This window comes from Leucoraja erinacea, chromosome 1 (assembly GCF_028641065.1).
Source record: "Leucoraja erinacea ecotype New England chromosome 1, Leri_hhj_1, whole genome shotgun sequence".
Classification (NCBI taxonomy): Eukaryota; Metazoa; Chordata; class Chondrichthyes; order Rajiformes; family Rajidae; genus Leucoraja; species Leucoraja erinaceus.
In genome coordinates, this window is record NC_073377.1 from 50753584 (window position 1) to 50768959 (window position 15376).

The window sequence follows — 15376 nt, forward strand, 5'->3', positions numbered from 1 at the left end:
TGAAAATAGCATTTTTAAGTATTATCAGGCTTTGAAGATGTTGGAATTGATACTTAAATGTATAACGTATTTTGAATATTTTGTTTTGCACATCATTTGTTTTCTTTGTACAACCCTCTTGTGCTTAGTTCATTCCATGCATTAAAGGGTTGTACACAAATATAACTCGTTCAGGATTGCTGTGAAATGTGGTCAGGTTTGCATAACAGGGTGGATTAAAAATAATTTCCTGAAGTTTTATCTGGCTATCTTGATTTATTTGGTATTTGATATTAATTTTCTGAGAATACATTATTTGGTATATTTAAACATCATATTCTATACACGTTCAATGTATTCTATTTATTAGCCCTATCTCTGTTATTCATGTAATATTTGGTTGAGTTTGTTGTGGATAAACATTGATCCATTGCAAAACCTGCACATTTCAAAGGATTGGAATTATTTGGTGTTTTCTTTTTATTCCATAAACTGAAATTGGATAAAACGAATTAGCTGGAATTAATTTAATTGTTCTGTATGTCCACAAGTGGTTTGTTAAAAGCCAAAAGTCTGGATGAAGACTAGGAGGAATAAGGATAGGAGTAAGGCAGTAGCCCTAAAAGCCATTTGCTAAAATTAAGGCCAACATTCTGCCTCCATTCACTTTTATTTCACTTTACCTTGATTCCTTGATTCATTCAGCATTTAAAGTTCAGTTCATTCCTTAAATGCAACCGGACTCTCAGTGATGGCAAATTCCTAAGATTGTTACTTCTCCAAATAAATATTTTTCTCTCCCTTTTACAAAATGCTGCCTACTGATTCTTTTGATCTAGATACAGCAGATGCAATAAATTGTTTATCTCGTTTAGCACTGCCCTTTCATCCCTGAAATCATTGTTGCGTTTTCTCACAGTGAAGGACATCCTTCCTTGAGTAAAGTAGCATAGAATGGTTACAGCTCGGAAGGAGTCCATTTGGCTTGTTGTATCTGTGTTGTCCACAAATACAATTCATCTAATCTCACTTCTACTGCCCGCTCCAGTAAGCCCCACAATTTATGCCCTTAATTAGCTCTTTTCAGTGTTGTAATTTAATCTCGGCCCAAAGCAATTGCTGTGTAAATAAAAATATTTAAAACCATTCTTTGTCAGTTATCATTCCAGGCCTGCAAGTTGTTGACCTATCTACCAATGGGAATAGCTTATTTCTATACAGTTCATTCAGAAAGTATTCAGACCCCTTCACTTTGTACACATTTTGTTACGTTACAGCCTTATTTTAGAATGATTAAATTCATTTTTTTATCATCAATCTCCACACAATACCCCAGAATGAAGTGAAAACAGGTGTTTAGAAATTTTTGCAAAGTAATTAAAAATAAATAACTGAAATATCACATTTACATAAGTATTCAGACCCTTTGCTATGACACTCAAAATTGAGCTTAGGTTCATCCTGTTTCCATTGATTATCCTTGAGATGTTTCTACAACTTGATTGGAGTCCACCAGTGGTAAATTAAATTGATTGGACATGATTTGGAAAGGCACACACCTGTCTATATGTCCCACAGATGACGGTGCATGTCAGAGTAAAAACCAAGCCATGAAGATGAAGGAATTGTCTGTAGACCTCCGAGACAGGATTGTGTCGAGGCACAGAGCTGGGGAAGGGTATAAAACAATTTCTGCAGCATTGCAGGTCCCGAAGAGCACAGTGGCCTCTGTCATTCTAAAATGGAAGAACTTTAGAACCAACAGGATTCTTCATGGAGCTGGCCGCCCGGCCAAACTGAGCAATATGGGGAGAAGGGCCTTGGTCAGGGAAGTGATCAAGCACCCGATGGTCACTCTGACAGAGCTCCAGAGTTCTTCTGTGGAGATAGGAGAACCTTCCAGAAGGACAACTATATCTGCAGGACTCCACCAATCAGGCCTTTAGTGGCCTGACGGAAGCCACTCCTCAGTAAAAGGCTCATGACAGTTGCTTGGAGTTTGCCAAAAGGCACCAATAGGACTCTCAGACCATGAGAAACAAGATTCTCTGGTCTGATTAAACCAAGATTGAACTCTTTGGCCTGAATGCCAAGCATCATGTGTGGAGGAAACCAGGCACTGCTCATCACCTGGCCAATACCATACCTACGATTAAGCATGGTGGTGGCAACATCATGCTGTGGGGATGCTTTTCAGTGGCAGGAACTGGGAGACTAGTTAGGATTGAGGGAAAGATGAACGGAGCAAAGTACAGAGAGATCCTTGATGAAAACCTGCTCCAGAGCTTTCTGGACCTCAGACTGAGGTGGAGGTTCACCTTCCAACAGGACAACAACCCTCAGCACACAGCCAAGACAACGCAGGAGTGACTTCGTGACAAGTCTGTGAATGTCCTTGAGTTGCTCAGCCTGAGACTGGACTTGAACCCGATCGAACATCTCCGGAGGAACCTGAAAATCGTTGTGCATCGACGCTCCCCATCCAACCTGAAAGAACTTGAGAGGATCTGCAGAGAAGAATGGGAGAAATTACCCAAATACAGGTGTGCAAAGATTGTAGCGTTATACCCAAAAAAGACTTGAGGCTGTAATCACTGCCAATGGTAGTGAGTAAAGGGTCTGAATACTTATGTAAATGCGATATTTCAGTTATTTATTTTTAATTCATTTGCAAACATTTCTAAGCACCTCTTTTGCTCTTTTTATTATGGGGTATTGTGTGTAGATTGATGATTTAAAAAAAAAAAGGAATTTAATCCATTTAGGATAAGGCTGTAATGTAACAAAATGTGGAAAAGGTAAAGGGGTCTGAATACTTTTGGAATGCATTGTATGTATCTGTGCATTCTACCCATACTTTGTATTTGACGCCTCCTATTTGGTCTCTTTGCAACCACCTCTATTCTGAGGAGAACAATCCCAATCCCTCTAGTGTGGCCACATAACTGAAGCTCACTCATCCCTGCAATCATTTAGTAATCATCTGAGCCTTCTCTAAAACTTTCTCATCTTTCCTAAAGTATGGAACCGTGAACTGTATACAATACTCCAAATGTTGCTGAACCAGTGTTGTGTAACATCTTCTGATGACATCATTGCCTTTGAACTATTTATTAAGTCCTGAATCCTCAATGCTGCTCTAAGCATTTTCTTAACCTGCCGAGCTGCTTCAATAAAACTGTCTCGCACACCTCCTGATCTCTTTCCTTTTGTTCCACTTTTAGAATTGCTCGCTCTAATTTATTTATTCCCGGCATTATATCAGACCCCATTTGTCAGCATGGAAGCTGACTTTTATCTCTCCACCCATTCAAAGAGCTTGTCCAAATCTACTGATCTGTACTATCCTCTGTGCAAACCAGATTTGGACATGGTTTGCAATGCATCCAAATGTCCAAATCAATGTGAAGGGAAATGATAGCCTTAGTACTAACCCCAGAAAGATAATTGCATTTCTCTTCAGCCCAATAAAAAGCCTATTTCACTTCTACTTTATTTCTTGCCACTTAGGGCAACTTTCTAGCAATGACACTTTAGTTGTAACAATCCTCAAAGTCAAAGGAAATGGGGAGAATAGACAACAGGAGTAGGCCAATTGGGCTCTTTGAGCCTGCACTGCCATTCACAGTGATCATGGCTGATCATCCACAATCAGTACCCCATTCCTGCCTCCTCTCCCTGACTGCTATTTTTAAGAGCTCTATCAAACTCTCTTGAAAGCATCCATAGAATTGGACTCCACTGCCTTCTGAGGCAGAGAATTCCACAGATTCACAATCATCTGTGAATTTTTTTTCCCTCATCTCCGTTCTAAATGGCTTACCCCTCATTCTTAAACTGTGGCCCCTGGTTTTGAACTCCTCAACATCAGGGACATGTTTCCTGCCTCTAGCGTGTCCAAACCCTGAAGATTGCTCCCGATGTTGGGGAAGTCCAGGACAAGGGGTCACAGCTTAAGGATCAGGGGGAAATCCTTTAAACCCGAGATGAGAAGAACTTTTTTCACACAGAGAGTGGTGAATCTCTGGAATTCTCTGCCACAGAGGGTAGTCGAGGCCAGTTCATTGGCTAAATTTAAGAGGGAGTTAGATGTGGCCCTTGTGGCTAAGGGGATCAGAGAGTATGGAGAGAAGGCAGGTACGGGATACTGAGTTGGATGATCAGCCATGATCATATTGAATGGCGGTGCAGGCTCGAAGGGCCGAATGGCCTACTCCTGCACCTAATTTCTATTTCTATGTTTCTATAATCTTTTATGTTTCAATAAGATCCCCTCTCATTCTTCTAAACTTCTGAGTATACAAGCCCAGCTGCTCCATTCTCTCAGCATATGGCAGTCCTGCCAAACCGGCAACTAGCCTCATGAACCTACGTTGCACTCCCTCAATAGCAAGAATGTCCTTCCTCAAATTTGGAGACCAAAACTGAATACAACACTCCAGGTGTGGTCTCACTAGGGCCCTGTACAACTGCAGAAGGACCTATTTGCTCCTATGCTCAACTCATCTTTCTATGAAGGCCAACATGCCATTTGCTTCCTTCATTGCCTGCTGTACCTGCATGCTTCCTTTCAGTGACTGATGAACAAAGACCCCCAGATCTCGTTGTCCTTCCCCTTTTCCCAACTTGACACCATTCAGATAATAATCTGCCTTCCTTATTTTGCCATCAAAGTGGATAAGTTCACATTTATCCACATTAAACTGCATCTGCCATGCATCTCCCCACTCACCCAACTTCCCAAATCACCCTGCATCCTCATAGCATCCTCCTCACAGTTCACACTGCCACACAGCTTTGTGTCATCTGCAAATTTGCGAATGTTAATTTTAATCCCTTCATCTAAATCATTAATGTATATTGTAAATAACTGCGGTTCCAGCACCGAGCCTTGTGGTACCCCACTAGTCACTGCCTGCCGCTCTGAAAGGGACCCGTTAATCCCTACTCTTTGTTTCCTGTCTGCCAACCAATTTTCTCTCCAGGAACAGGGTACTGATTGTGGATGATCAGCCATGATCACAGTGAATGGTGGTGTTGGCTCGAGAGGCCAAATGACCTATTCCTGCACCTATCGTCTATTGTCCATTTATTTCAAAATAAAACTCTTGCATTAGATAGATATGATTTAATTGCTAACTAATTCTGCTGGCTTTCTCTAATTAGCTCCATATGATTGCTTACCCAGATTTTGTTTCTAGAACTTTGCCTATCACTGAGGTTAACTGGGATTTAGTTACTAGATGCTAGGTTTAATTTAGCACTTCAGTGATGAGTAAGGATATAGCAGTTGCTTGTTACACAGTCTGAAAAAGGATTGCAACCCAAAATGTTGCCTATGTGACCCACTGAGTTCCTCCAGCACTTTTGCATTGATCGATGGTGTAACACTTGTTTCCAAATCCTCAGGCATCAGCCTGAACATTCGGAAAATTGCGGCCAAGGTCACATAATTTCCTCTCTTTTGTCTCAATAATGTTGGATACGTCCCATCTGGACCATTGATTTATCCACCAAGTTCTAATTGGTTTTCTCGTTGCACCTCCTCTCAATATTTAGCTGCACAAAACTTCCACTGCTGAGACTGTAGCAGCAGCAAAAAGTCATACAGGTGCAGGAACAGGCCTTTTGGCCCAACTTGGCCATATCGACTAAGATGTCCCATCTCCACTAGTCCTGTCTGCCTGTGTTTGACCCATATCCCTCTAAACATTTCCTCTCCACGTATCTGTCCAAATGTCTTTTAAATAACCATATAACAATTACAGTACGGAAACAGGCTATCTCGGCCCTTCTAGTCTGTGCCGAACAATTATTTTCCCCTAGTCCCATCTACCTGCACTCAGACCATAACCCTCCATTCCTTTCCCATCCAAATACCTATCCAATTTATTTTTAAATGATAAAATCGAACCTGCCTCCACCACTTCCACTGGAAGCTCATTCCACACAGCTACCACTCTGAGTAAAGAAGTTCCCCCTCATGTTACCCCTAAACTTCTGTCCCTTAATTCTGAAGTCATGTCCCCTTGTTTGAATCTTCCTACTCTCAATGGGAAAAGCTTGTCCACGTCAACTCTGTCTATCCCTCTCATCATTTTAAAGACCTCTATCAAATCCCCCCTTAACCTTCTGCGCTCCAGAGAATAAAGACCTAACTTATTCAACCTTTCTCTGTAACTTATTTGCTGAAACCCAGGCAACATTCTAGTAAATCTCCTCTGTACTCTCTCTATTTTGTTAACATCCTTCCTATAATTGGGCGACCAAAATTGTACACCATACTCCAGAATTGGTCTCACCAATGTCTTGTACAATTTTAACATTACATCCCAACTTCTATACTCAATGCTCTGATTTATAAAGACTAGCATACAAAAAGCTTTCTTTACCACCCTATCTACATGAGATTCCACCTTCAGGGAACTATGCACAGTTATTCCTAGATCCCTCTGTTCAACTGCATTCCTCAATTTGCTACCATTTACCATGTACGTCCTATTTTGATTTGTCCTGCCAAGATGTAGCACCTCACACTTATCGGCATTAAACTCCATCTGCCATATTTCAGCCCATTCTTCCAAATGGCCTAAATCTCTCTGTAGACTTTGGAAATCTACTTCATTATCCACAACACCATCTATCTTAGTATCATCTGCATACTTACTAATCCAATTTACCACACCTTCATCCAGATCATTGATGTACATGACAAACAACAGTGGACCCAACACAACACGCATGGGCCCCAGCTATGCCTGCCTATTTGTAGGTTACGTCGAGCAATCCTTGTTCAATACATACCAGGGCCCCATCCCCGACCTCTACCTCCGCTACATCGACGACTGCTTTGGTGCCACCTCCTGCACCCGCACACAACTGACTGACTTCATCCACTTCACCACTAACTTCCATCCGGCACTCAAATACACCTGGACCATTTCCGACACTTCCCTACCATTCCTTGACCTCACTATCTCCATTGCAGGTGATAGACTTCTGACCGACATACACTATAAACCCACTGACTCCCATGGCTATCTGGACTACACTTCTTCCCACCCTGCTTCCTGTAAGGACTCCATCCCCTATTCCCAATTCCTCCGTCTAAGCCGCATCTGCTCCACGGATGAGGCGTTCCACACCAGGACATCTGAAATGTCCTCATTATTCAGGGAACGGGGGTTCCCCTCCTCCACCATAAATGAGGCTCGCACCAGGGTCTCTTCCATACCCCGCAACACTGCTCTCTCTCCACATCCCCCCACTCGCAACAAGGGCCGAGTCCCCCTAGTCCTCACCTTTCACCCCACCAGCCGTCACATACAAAAAGTAATCCTCCGTCAGTTTCGCCACCTCCAACGTGACCCCACCACTCGCCACATCTTCCCATCACCCCCCATATCTGCCTTCCGCAAAGACCGCTCCCTCCATAACTCCCTTGTCAATCCTTCCCTTCCCTATCGTACCACCCCCTCCCCAGGCACTTTCCCTTGCAACCGCAAGAGATGCAACACTTGTCCCTTTACCTCCCCCCTCGACTCCGTTCAAGGACCCAAGCAATCGTTCCAGGTGCGACAGAGGTTTACCTGCATCTCTTCCAACCTCATCTATTGCGTCCGCTGCTCCAGATGTCAGCAGATCTATATCGGTGAGACCCAGCGGAGGTTGGGCGATCGTTTCGCCAAACACCTCCGCTCGGTCCGCAATAACCAAGCTGACCTCCTGGTGGCTCAGCACTTCAACTCTCCCTCCCACTCCGTCTCCGACCTCTCTGTCCTGGGTCTCCTCCATGGCCACAGCGAGCAGCATCGGAAATTGGAGGAACAGCACCTCATATTCCGTTTGGGGAGTCTGCATCCTGGGGGCATGAACATCGAATTCTCCCAATTTTGTTAGTCCTTGCTGTCTCCTCCCCTTCCTCAGTCCCCCTGCTGTCTCCTCCCATCCCCCAGCCTTCAGGCTCCTCCTCCTTTTTCCTTTCTTGTCCCCGCCCACCCCCGCCCCCGATCAGTCTGAAGAAGGGTTTTGGCCCGAAACGTTGCCTATTTCCTTTGCTCCATAGATGCTGCTGCACCTGAGTTTCTCCAGCTTTTTTGTGTAACCGTGGATCCAACACAGATCCCTGAGGCACCCCACTAGTCACCTGCCTCCATCCTGACAAACAGCCATCCACCATTACTCTCTGGCGTCTCCCATTCAGCCACTGTTGAATCCATCTTGCTACTCCTGCATTTATACCCAACAATTGAACCTTCTTAACCAACCATGAGGAACCTTGTCAAAGGCCTTACTAATTTCCATACAGACAACATCCACTGCTTTACCCTCATCAATTTCCCTAGTAACCTCTTCAAAAAATCAAGATTAGTCAAACATGACCTTCCAGGCACAAATCCATGTTGACTGTCCCTAATCAGACCCTATTTATCCAGATGCTTCTATATAGTATCTCAAAGTATCTTTTCCATTAATTTGCCCACCACTGAAATCAAACTAACAGGTCTATAATTGCTAGGTTTACTCTTAGAACCCTTTTTAAACAATGGAACAACATGCGCAGTACACCAATCCTCGGGCACTATTCCCGTTTATAATGACATTTGAAATATTTCTGTCATAGCCCCTGCTATTTCTACACTAACTTCCCTCAATGTCTTAGGGAATATCCTGTCAGGACATGGAGACTTATCTACTTTTATATTTTTCAAAAGTGTCAGAACTTCTTTTTCTTTGAATCTCATAGTATCCATAGCTACTCTACTAGTTTCCCTTACCTCACATAATTCAATATCCTTCTCCTTGGTGAATACCGAAGAAAATAAATTGTTCAATATCTCCCCCATCTCTTTTGGCTCTGCAGATAGCTGTCCACTCTGTCTCTCTAATGGACCAATTCTATCCCTCGTTATCCTTTTGCTATAAATATAGCTGTCGAAACCCTTTGGATTTACTTTCACCTTACTTGCCAATGCAACCTCATATCTTCTTTTAGCTTTTCTAATTTCTTTCTTAAGATTCTTTTTACATTCTTTATACTCCTCACGCACCTCATTCACTCCATGCTGCCTATAATTATTGTAGATCTCCCTCTTTTTCCGAACCAAGTGTCCAATTTCCCTTGAAAACCATGGCTCTTCCCAATTTTTACTATTTATTTTCAACTGAACAGGGACATAAAGATTCTGTACTCTTAAAATTTCCCCTTTAAATGTCCTCCATTTCTCTTCTACATCCTTCCCATAAAACAAAATGTCCCAATTGACTCCTTTTAAATCCTTTCGCATCTCATCAAAGTTAGCCTTTCTCGAATCAAAAATCTCAACCCTAGGTCCAGTTCTAATCCTCTCCATAATTATATTGAAACTATTGGTATTGTGATCACTGGACCCGAATGTTGTTATAGCACCAGACTCAACTACATCCTCTGGCAGCTCGTTCCATATACCCACCACCCAATGCATGGAAAAAGGTGCTCCTCGGGTTCCTGTTAAATCTACCCCTTCTCAAGCATCCTTTAATTGAGATTAATGTAAAGTATTTAATTTGTTCCTCAACTATACCTTCTGCCTCCACGAGTACATTTCTCTTTTGGTTTCTAATTGGCCCTATCTCTCTTATAATATATTTCCTGTCAGTTTGCTTAGAGAATATGTTTGGATTTTTTTTAATGTTTACTGCGTTTTCATGCAAGGTTGTTGCATTTCCGGACTGAACTTTCTGGAATCAAGTTGTTTGTTTCTGTGCTAACCATCTTATAAGCACCATGTTTGGAATGGTCTTTTCATTCAAATCATTGGTAGATAACACATGTAACAATGCCAGAACCTGGACCATGTGTGACTTAATTGGAACCTGCTAATACTAAAGTTTCCAGTTGATTCCCAAGTTTTATTTATTTCAATTAATCAATCTTCAATTCATACATGATAATGCAGTATCCCAGACCTTATGAACTTGACTTCTCATACAAGCTCTTCTGTGGCAACTCCACTAATATATTTATGAAAATCCAAACATCAGCTGGTTTCCTTCATCCAGTCTGCTTATAAGATGGTTGTATGGTACATAATCACATTTGAAGCATCACAACTTCTAATTGATTAATTTCTTTATCTGAGGGAAATTATAAGGTCATAAGTCAAAAGGAACAGGAGTAGATTTAGGCCATTCGACCCATCAAGTCTACTCTGCCATTCAGTCATTGCTGATCTATTTCTTCCTCCCACTCTCCTGCCATCTCCCGTAACCTCTGACCTGTACTAATCAAGAATCTATCTCTGCCTTAAAACTATGTACTGACTTGGCCCCCACAGCATTCTGTGGTAAAGAATTTCACAGATTCACTACCCTCTGACTAAAGAAATGTCTCCTCATCTCCTTCTTAAAAGAACGTCCTTTAATTCTGAGGTTGTGACCTCTAGTTCTCTCCACATAGAGAGACTCTCGTAGACTCTCATAGAGATCTAGTAGACTCTCCACATCCATTGTGGTACATTTGTGAAATTGTCCTGAATTTTTAACCGTGAGATAAATAGTGCATAAAATCGAAGTAGGAAATAAACACTGAAAAAGTCCATCTTGCCTTCTGGTTCATGTGCGACATTTGGCCACCTTTGTCAGCCCAAATCTTTGTCCTCGCTGAATCAGCAATTGAGACAGTTACAATTTGTGGAATGCTTTGGTTGAGTTGTCCTATACTGCACAACCAATCCAATCCTTCCACTTCACTTTAGGCCTTTAATGATCTCTCTGTCTTCTGTCCTGGCTATGCACTTCATGGCATTTTAAATTAATTTAATTGATCTTCCCTTTCGGATGGGCAATCTTTTGCAAACATCTTGAAGAACAGTATTGTGGGATTATCTACCTTGTTTATTATTTTGAGATCGGGAATAAATTGTGTTTGATTTGTAGGAAACTTTGGAAGAAAAGAGAAGAATGGTTGGCGGACACACACAAGGGGCACAGACACAGTAAATCCAAGAAGTGGTTACCATGGAGGAAATTCCCGTGCCCGAAGTGGTACTTTTCATGGAGGAAAAGCTCCACCGTTGCACGAAAATAACTTAACGGAAGAAGAAAATGCAAAGAGGGAAGAAAAGGAGAAGACTAAACAATTTGAGGCTGAGGATTTTGTAGGTTGATTTTTTTTAAATAAACATCTCACTATTTAATGTTAAATTCTTTTATTCTAATTTGATTTGTAAATTCATCAAATAATCACAGATAATTATGTCAATGGTGATGCATTAGGCCATCACCATCTCATTTAAGATGTTGCGTATGCATTTTCAAGCTATTTCTAAAACATGTTGCAATAAATTGTATCATTTTAAGTTCCAATTTTGTTTACCGTACAAAAATATTATGTTTCGTCTCGCATTGTCTTTCCCCCCTGTCAATTTATGCACAAGCTGGTAATATGAGAAATTGATTTTGTGTTTGTTGGTGTGAACATTTCACATTGACGGTCATATTTGAAACTTCAGTGCTTGCAGCGCCATGGTTTCTGGGCCAATATTCCAAATTATTAGAAGTTTACGTTATTGATCAGTACCTTGGTTGTGCTCTCTTTGACATGCATAAAGATAGAATATTGTCCTTATTATTTAATACTGTAAGTCAATCATGGAAATCCGATAGTTTTTTGGGGGGATGGGGAGTTAAAGGCTAAACAGTGTCATCTATGTAATCGATAGTTATATTTTAAGAGTATTACAATTTTCAGGTGCTGGTGCCATTATGATTTCAATTGTAAATCTTGCAGTATTTAAACGTTCATTTGAACATTGTTCAAAATTGTTTCATCAATATTAATTCTCAATGAGTGCAGCGTAGGTTCGCAAGGTTAATTCTTGGGATGGCGTGATTGGCATATGATGAACGAATGGAGTGACTGGGCTTGTATTGACTGGAATTTAGGATGAGAGGGTATCTTATAGAAACATAAAATTATTAAGGGATTGGACACGCTAGATGCAGGAAACATGTTCCCGATGTTGGGGGAGTCCAGAACCAGGAGCCACAGTTTAAGAATAAGGGGTAGACCATTTAGAACTGAGATGAGGAAAAACTTTTTCACACAGAGTTGTGAATTTGTGGAATTCTCTGCCTTAGAAGGCAGTGAGGCCGATTCACTGGATGCATTCAAAAGAGAGTTAGATAGAGCTCGTAGGGCTAGTGGAATCAAGGGGTATTGGGAGGGCAGGAACGGAATACTGAATGTGGATGATCAGCCATGATCACATTGAATGACTGTGCTGGCTCGAAGCATGGCCTACTCCTGCGCCTATTGTCTATGTATCAATGAGATCACGTGCCTCAGGTTTTACAGAAAGATCAATTCTCTAGAAACAAGGAACCGCAGATGTTGGAAAAATCGAAGGTAGACAAAAATGCTGGAGAAACTCAGCGGGTGAGGCAGCATCTATGGAGTGAATTAATAGGCGAGACCCTTCTTCAGATCGATTGTGGGGTTGGGGGGAAGAATGGAAGGATGGGGCAGGACAAAGCATGGCATGTGAACACTGGCAAGTGGGAGTTTGATGGACAGATGGTTGGACAAAGGCCAGAAATGGAATAAAAAGCTGTAAGACAAAAGGATTGAAGAGAGTGACTTGTGAAGCCAGAGGAAAATAAATGTAGCAGTGGGGAGAAATAGGTGAGTCTCGGTGGTTCACAGGGGTGGGGGGGATGTGGGGAGGGAAGAAAGGGGGCTCGTGGGATAGAAATGGTTGGGGGGGGGGGAGGAAGAGGGGGTGCGGTTGTTTAAGGATATGTAAAATTGGAGAATTCAATGTTTATTCCATTGGGTTGTAAGCTACCCAAATGGAACATGAGGTGCTGTTCCTCCAGTTTGCGTGCAACCTCACTGGCAATGGAGGAGGCCGAGGACAGAAATATTAGTATGGGAATGGAACGGGGAGTTTAAATGTTTAGCAACTGAGAGATTCCGATAGGTCTTGGCTGACCGAGCGGAAGTGTTCAGCGAAATGTTTGCCGAGTCTACAATTGGACCGCAATGTACAGGGAGTCCACATCGGGAAAACTGGGTGCATTAGATAAAGTTAAGTAATATCTTGCTGTATTGATGTCTTGATAATGTCTAGAGTGTAATGCTTTAGAAATCCTGTTGGGATGCCACAGGAATAGACCCTTCTACCCACAATGTCCATTGCCAATGGGCTATATGTTTCCAGTAATAGGAGAGTCTAGAACCAGAGGACATAGCCTTCGAATAAAAGGATGTACCCACAGAATGGAGATGAGGGGGTATTTCTTTATAAGAAAGTGAATCGGTGGAATTCATTGTCGTAGACTGCAATGGTATTTTAAGGCGGAGATTGATAGGTTCTTGATTAGGAAGGGCATCAAAGGTTACAGGGAGAAGACAGCAGAATGGGATTGAGAAGGAAAAAATAGATCAGTCATGATTGAATGGCAGAGTAGACTCGATTTGTTACTAACACCTATGAGAGAGAAGCGAATGTCACTAAACTTCTGAATTCTCTGGGGTGGAACCCTCTCCAAGACAGACGTGAAGCTCACCGTTTGACCTGTTTTTACAAAATATTAAATGGTCAGCTCGACATAGATTACAAGACCTACACCAAACCCAAACCAATTAGGAGCAAACGAGGGCATTCGATCCAATTTGTGATCCTAGCTACAAAGACAGATGTGTACAGCAATTCGTTCTTCCCCCGCACAATTAAAGCATGGAATAATCTCCACCCTACTATAGTTACCCAACCAGATGTAACTAAATTTAAAGTAGCTCTTTCTTCCCAATAACCCTTTCTGGCTTAAGACCTCCCTCCACCAGTTCCAGTTTAAATTCCATTTGGAATATTTTGGAAGACCAAGAAACCAAGAACCAAGATTGGCAGAATGGTTAATTCTGCTCCTATATTTTATGGTCAAACATGATATGAAAATCAACACTTCTTTCTGCACATAATCCATGAACCCATGGTTTTGTGCATATCCATGTGTCTATCTAAAAGCTGCTTAATACCATTATTATATACAGTTAATGGCAAGACCCTCAACAATGTTGTTGTGCAGAGGGATCACAGTCCAAGTGCATAACTCACTGAAGGTGGTAGCTCTTGTAGATAGGGTGGTAAAGAATGCATATGGTATGCTTGCTTTCATTCCTAGGGGAATTGAATATAAGAGTCAGGAAGTCATCATGCAGCTCTATAGGACTTTTAGTTAGGTTTCTTTTGGTGTATTGTGTGCAGTTATGGTCACCCCATTATAGTAACGATTTGGAGAGGGTGTAGAGAAGGTTTTACCAGAATGCAGCCTCATTTAGAGGGGTTCCCTATATAGGCAAATGAGATCAGTCCAGCTTGGCATAAACATTGTGGGCACAACCTGTGTTGTGTGGTTGTGTATCTGCTGCCTCCTCCTCCACCACCACCCACAACTGTTCCAGGCCATTACTACCCTCTGTGATTTAAAAAAAAAAAAGACTTCACCTCGCATATCTCCCATGGATCCCATAGATCTATTGCTTTTGTCAATCCTTGTCCCAGTCTGTCACGTCAATAGTAGAAAAATGAAATAGGAAATGCACTTTGAATAAGCATGACCGGAAGCTTTACTGGTTTTTATTTCTATAATGTTGTTTTCAAATGTAACCATCCTCTAAATATTGTGTCAACACAAGGCAGAAGGGTTTAAAGACTGTCTAGGAAAGAACTGCAGATGCTCTTTTACACCAAAGGTAGACACAAAGTGCGAGAGTAACTCAGCGGGACATGCAGCATCTCTGGATAGAAGGAAAGGGAGTCTTTTCGGGTCAAGATTCTATAATTAAAATATGTCTGATTCTACAATTTTTGGTGAATGGAAAGTTGAGTGGACTTATTTCATTGGATGTGGAGCTAAAAAACTGCTGGAAGAACTTGGCCCTCTGCTGCAGAGGTAGAAGGACAATCAACAAACCCTGTATTGTAAATGCTTAGCCTCCATAGATGATCCCTGACTAGCTACAGTGCCCTCAATACTGTTTGGGACAAAGACCCATCATTTATTTATTTGCCTCTGTACTCCACAATTTGAGATTTGTAATAGAAAAAATCACATGTGGTTTCAGTGCACATTATCAGATTTTAATAAAGGCCATTTTTATACATTTTGGTTTCACCATGTGGAAATTGCAGCAGAGTTTATACACAGTTCCTCCCCATTTCAGGGCACCAGAATGTTTGGGACACAGCAATGTCATGTAAATGAATGTAGTTATGTTTAGTATTTTGTTGCATATCCTTTGCATGCAATGATTGTTTGAAGTCTGCGATTCACGGATATCACCAGTTGCTGGGTGTCTTCTCTGGTGATGCTCTGCCAGGCCTGTATGGCAGCCAACTTTAGCTTATACTTG

The 15376-nt window shown here is 41.8% G+C and overlaps 1 protein-coding gene across 2 annotated transcripts in view; it reads left to right on the top strand.

Moving 5' to 3' along the window:
- Positions 1-15376, top strand: part of LOC129696592 (vasculin-like) — an 81902-nt gene that overhangs the window by 37312 nt on the left and 29214 nt on the right. For both annotated transcript variants that reach the window (XM_055634645.1, XM_055634650.1), the window contains exon 5: positions 10897-11117. In XM_055634645.1, the coding sequence (XP_055490620.1) occupies positions 10897-11117 (221 nt within the window). The remainder of the gene's footprint in view (positions 1-10896; positions 11118-15376) is intronic.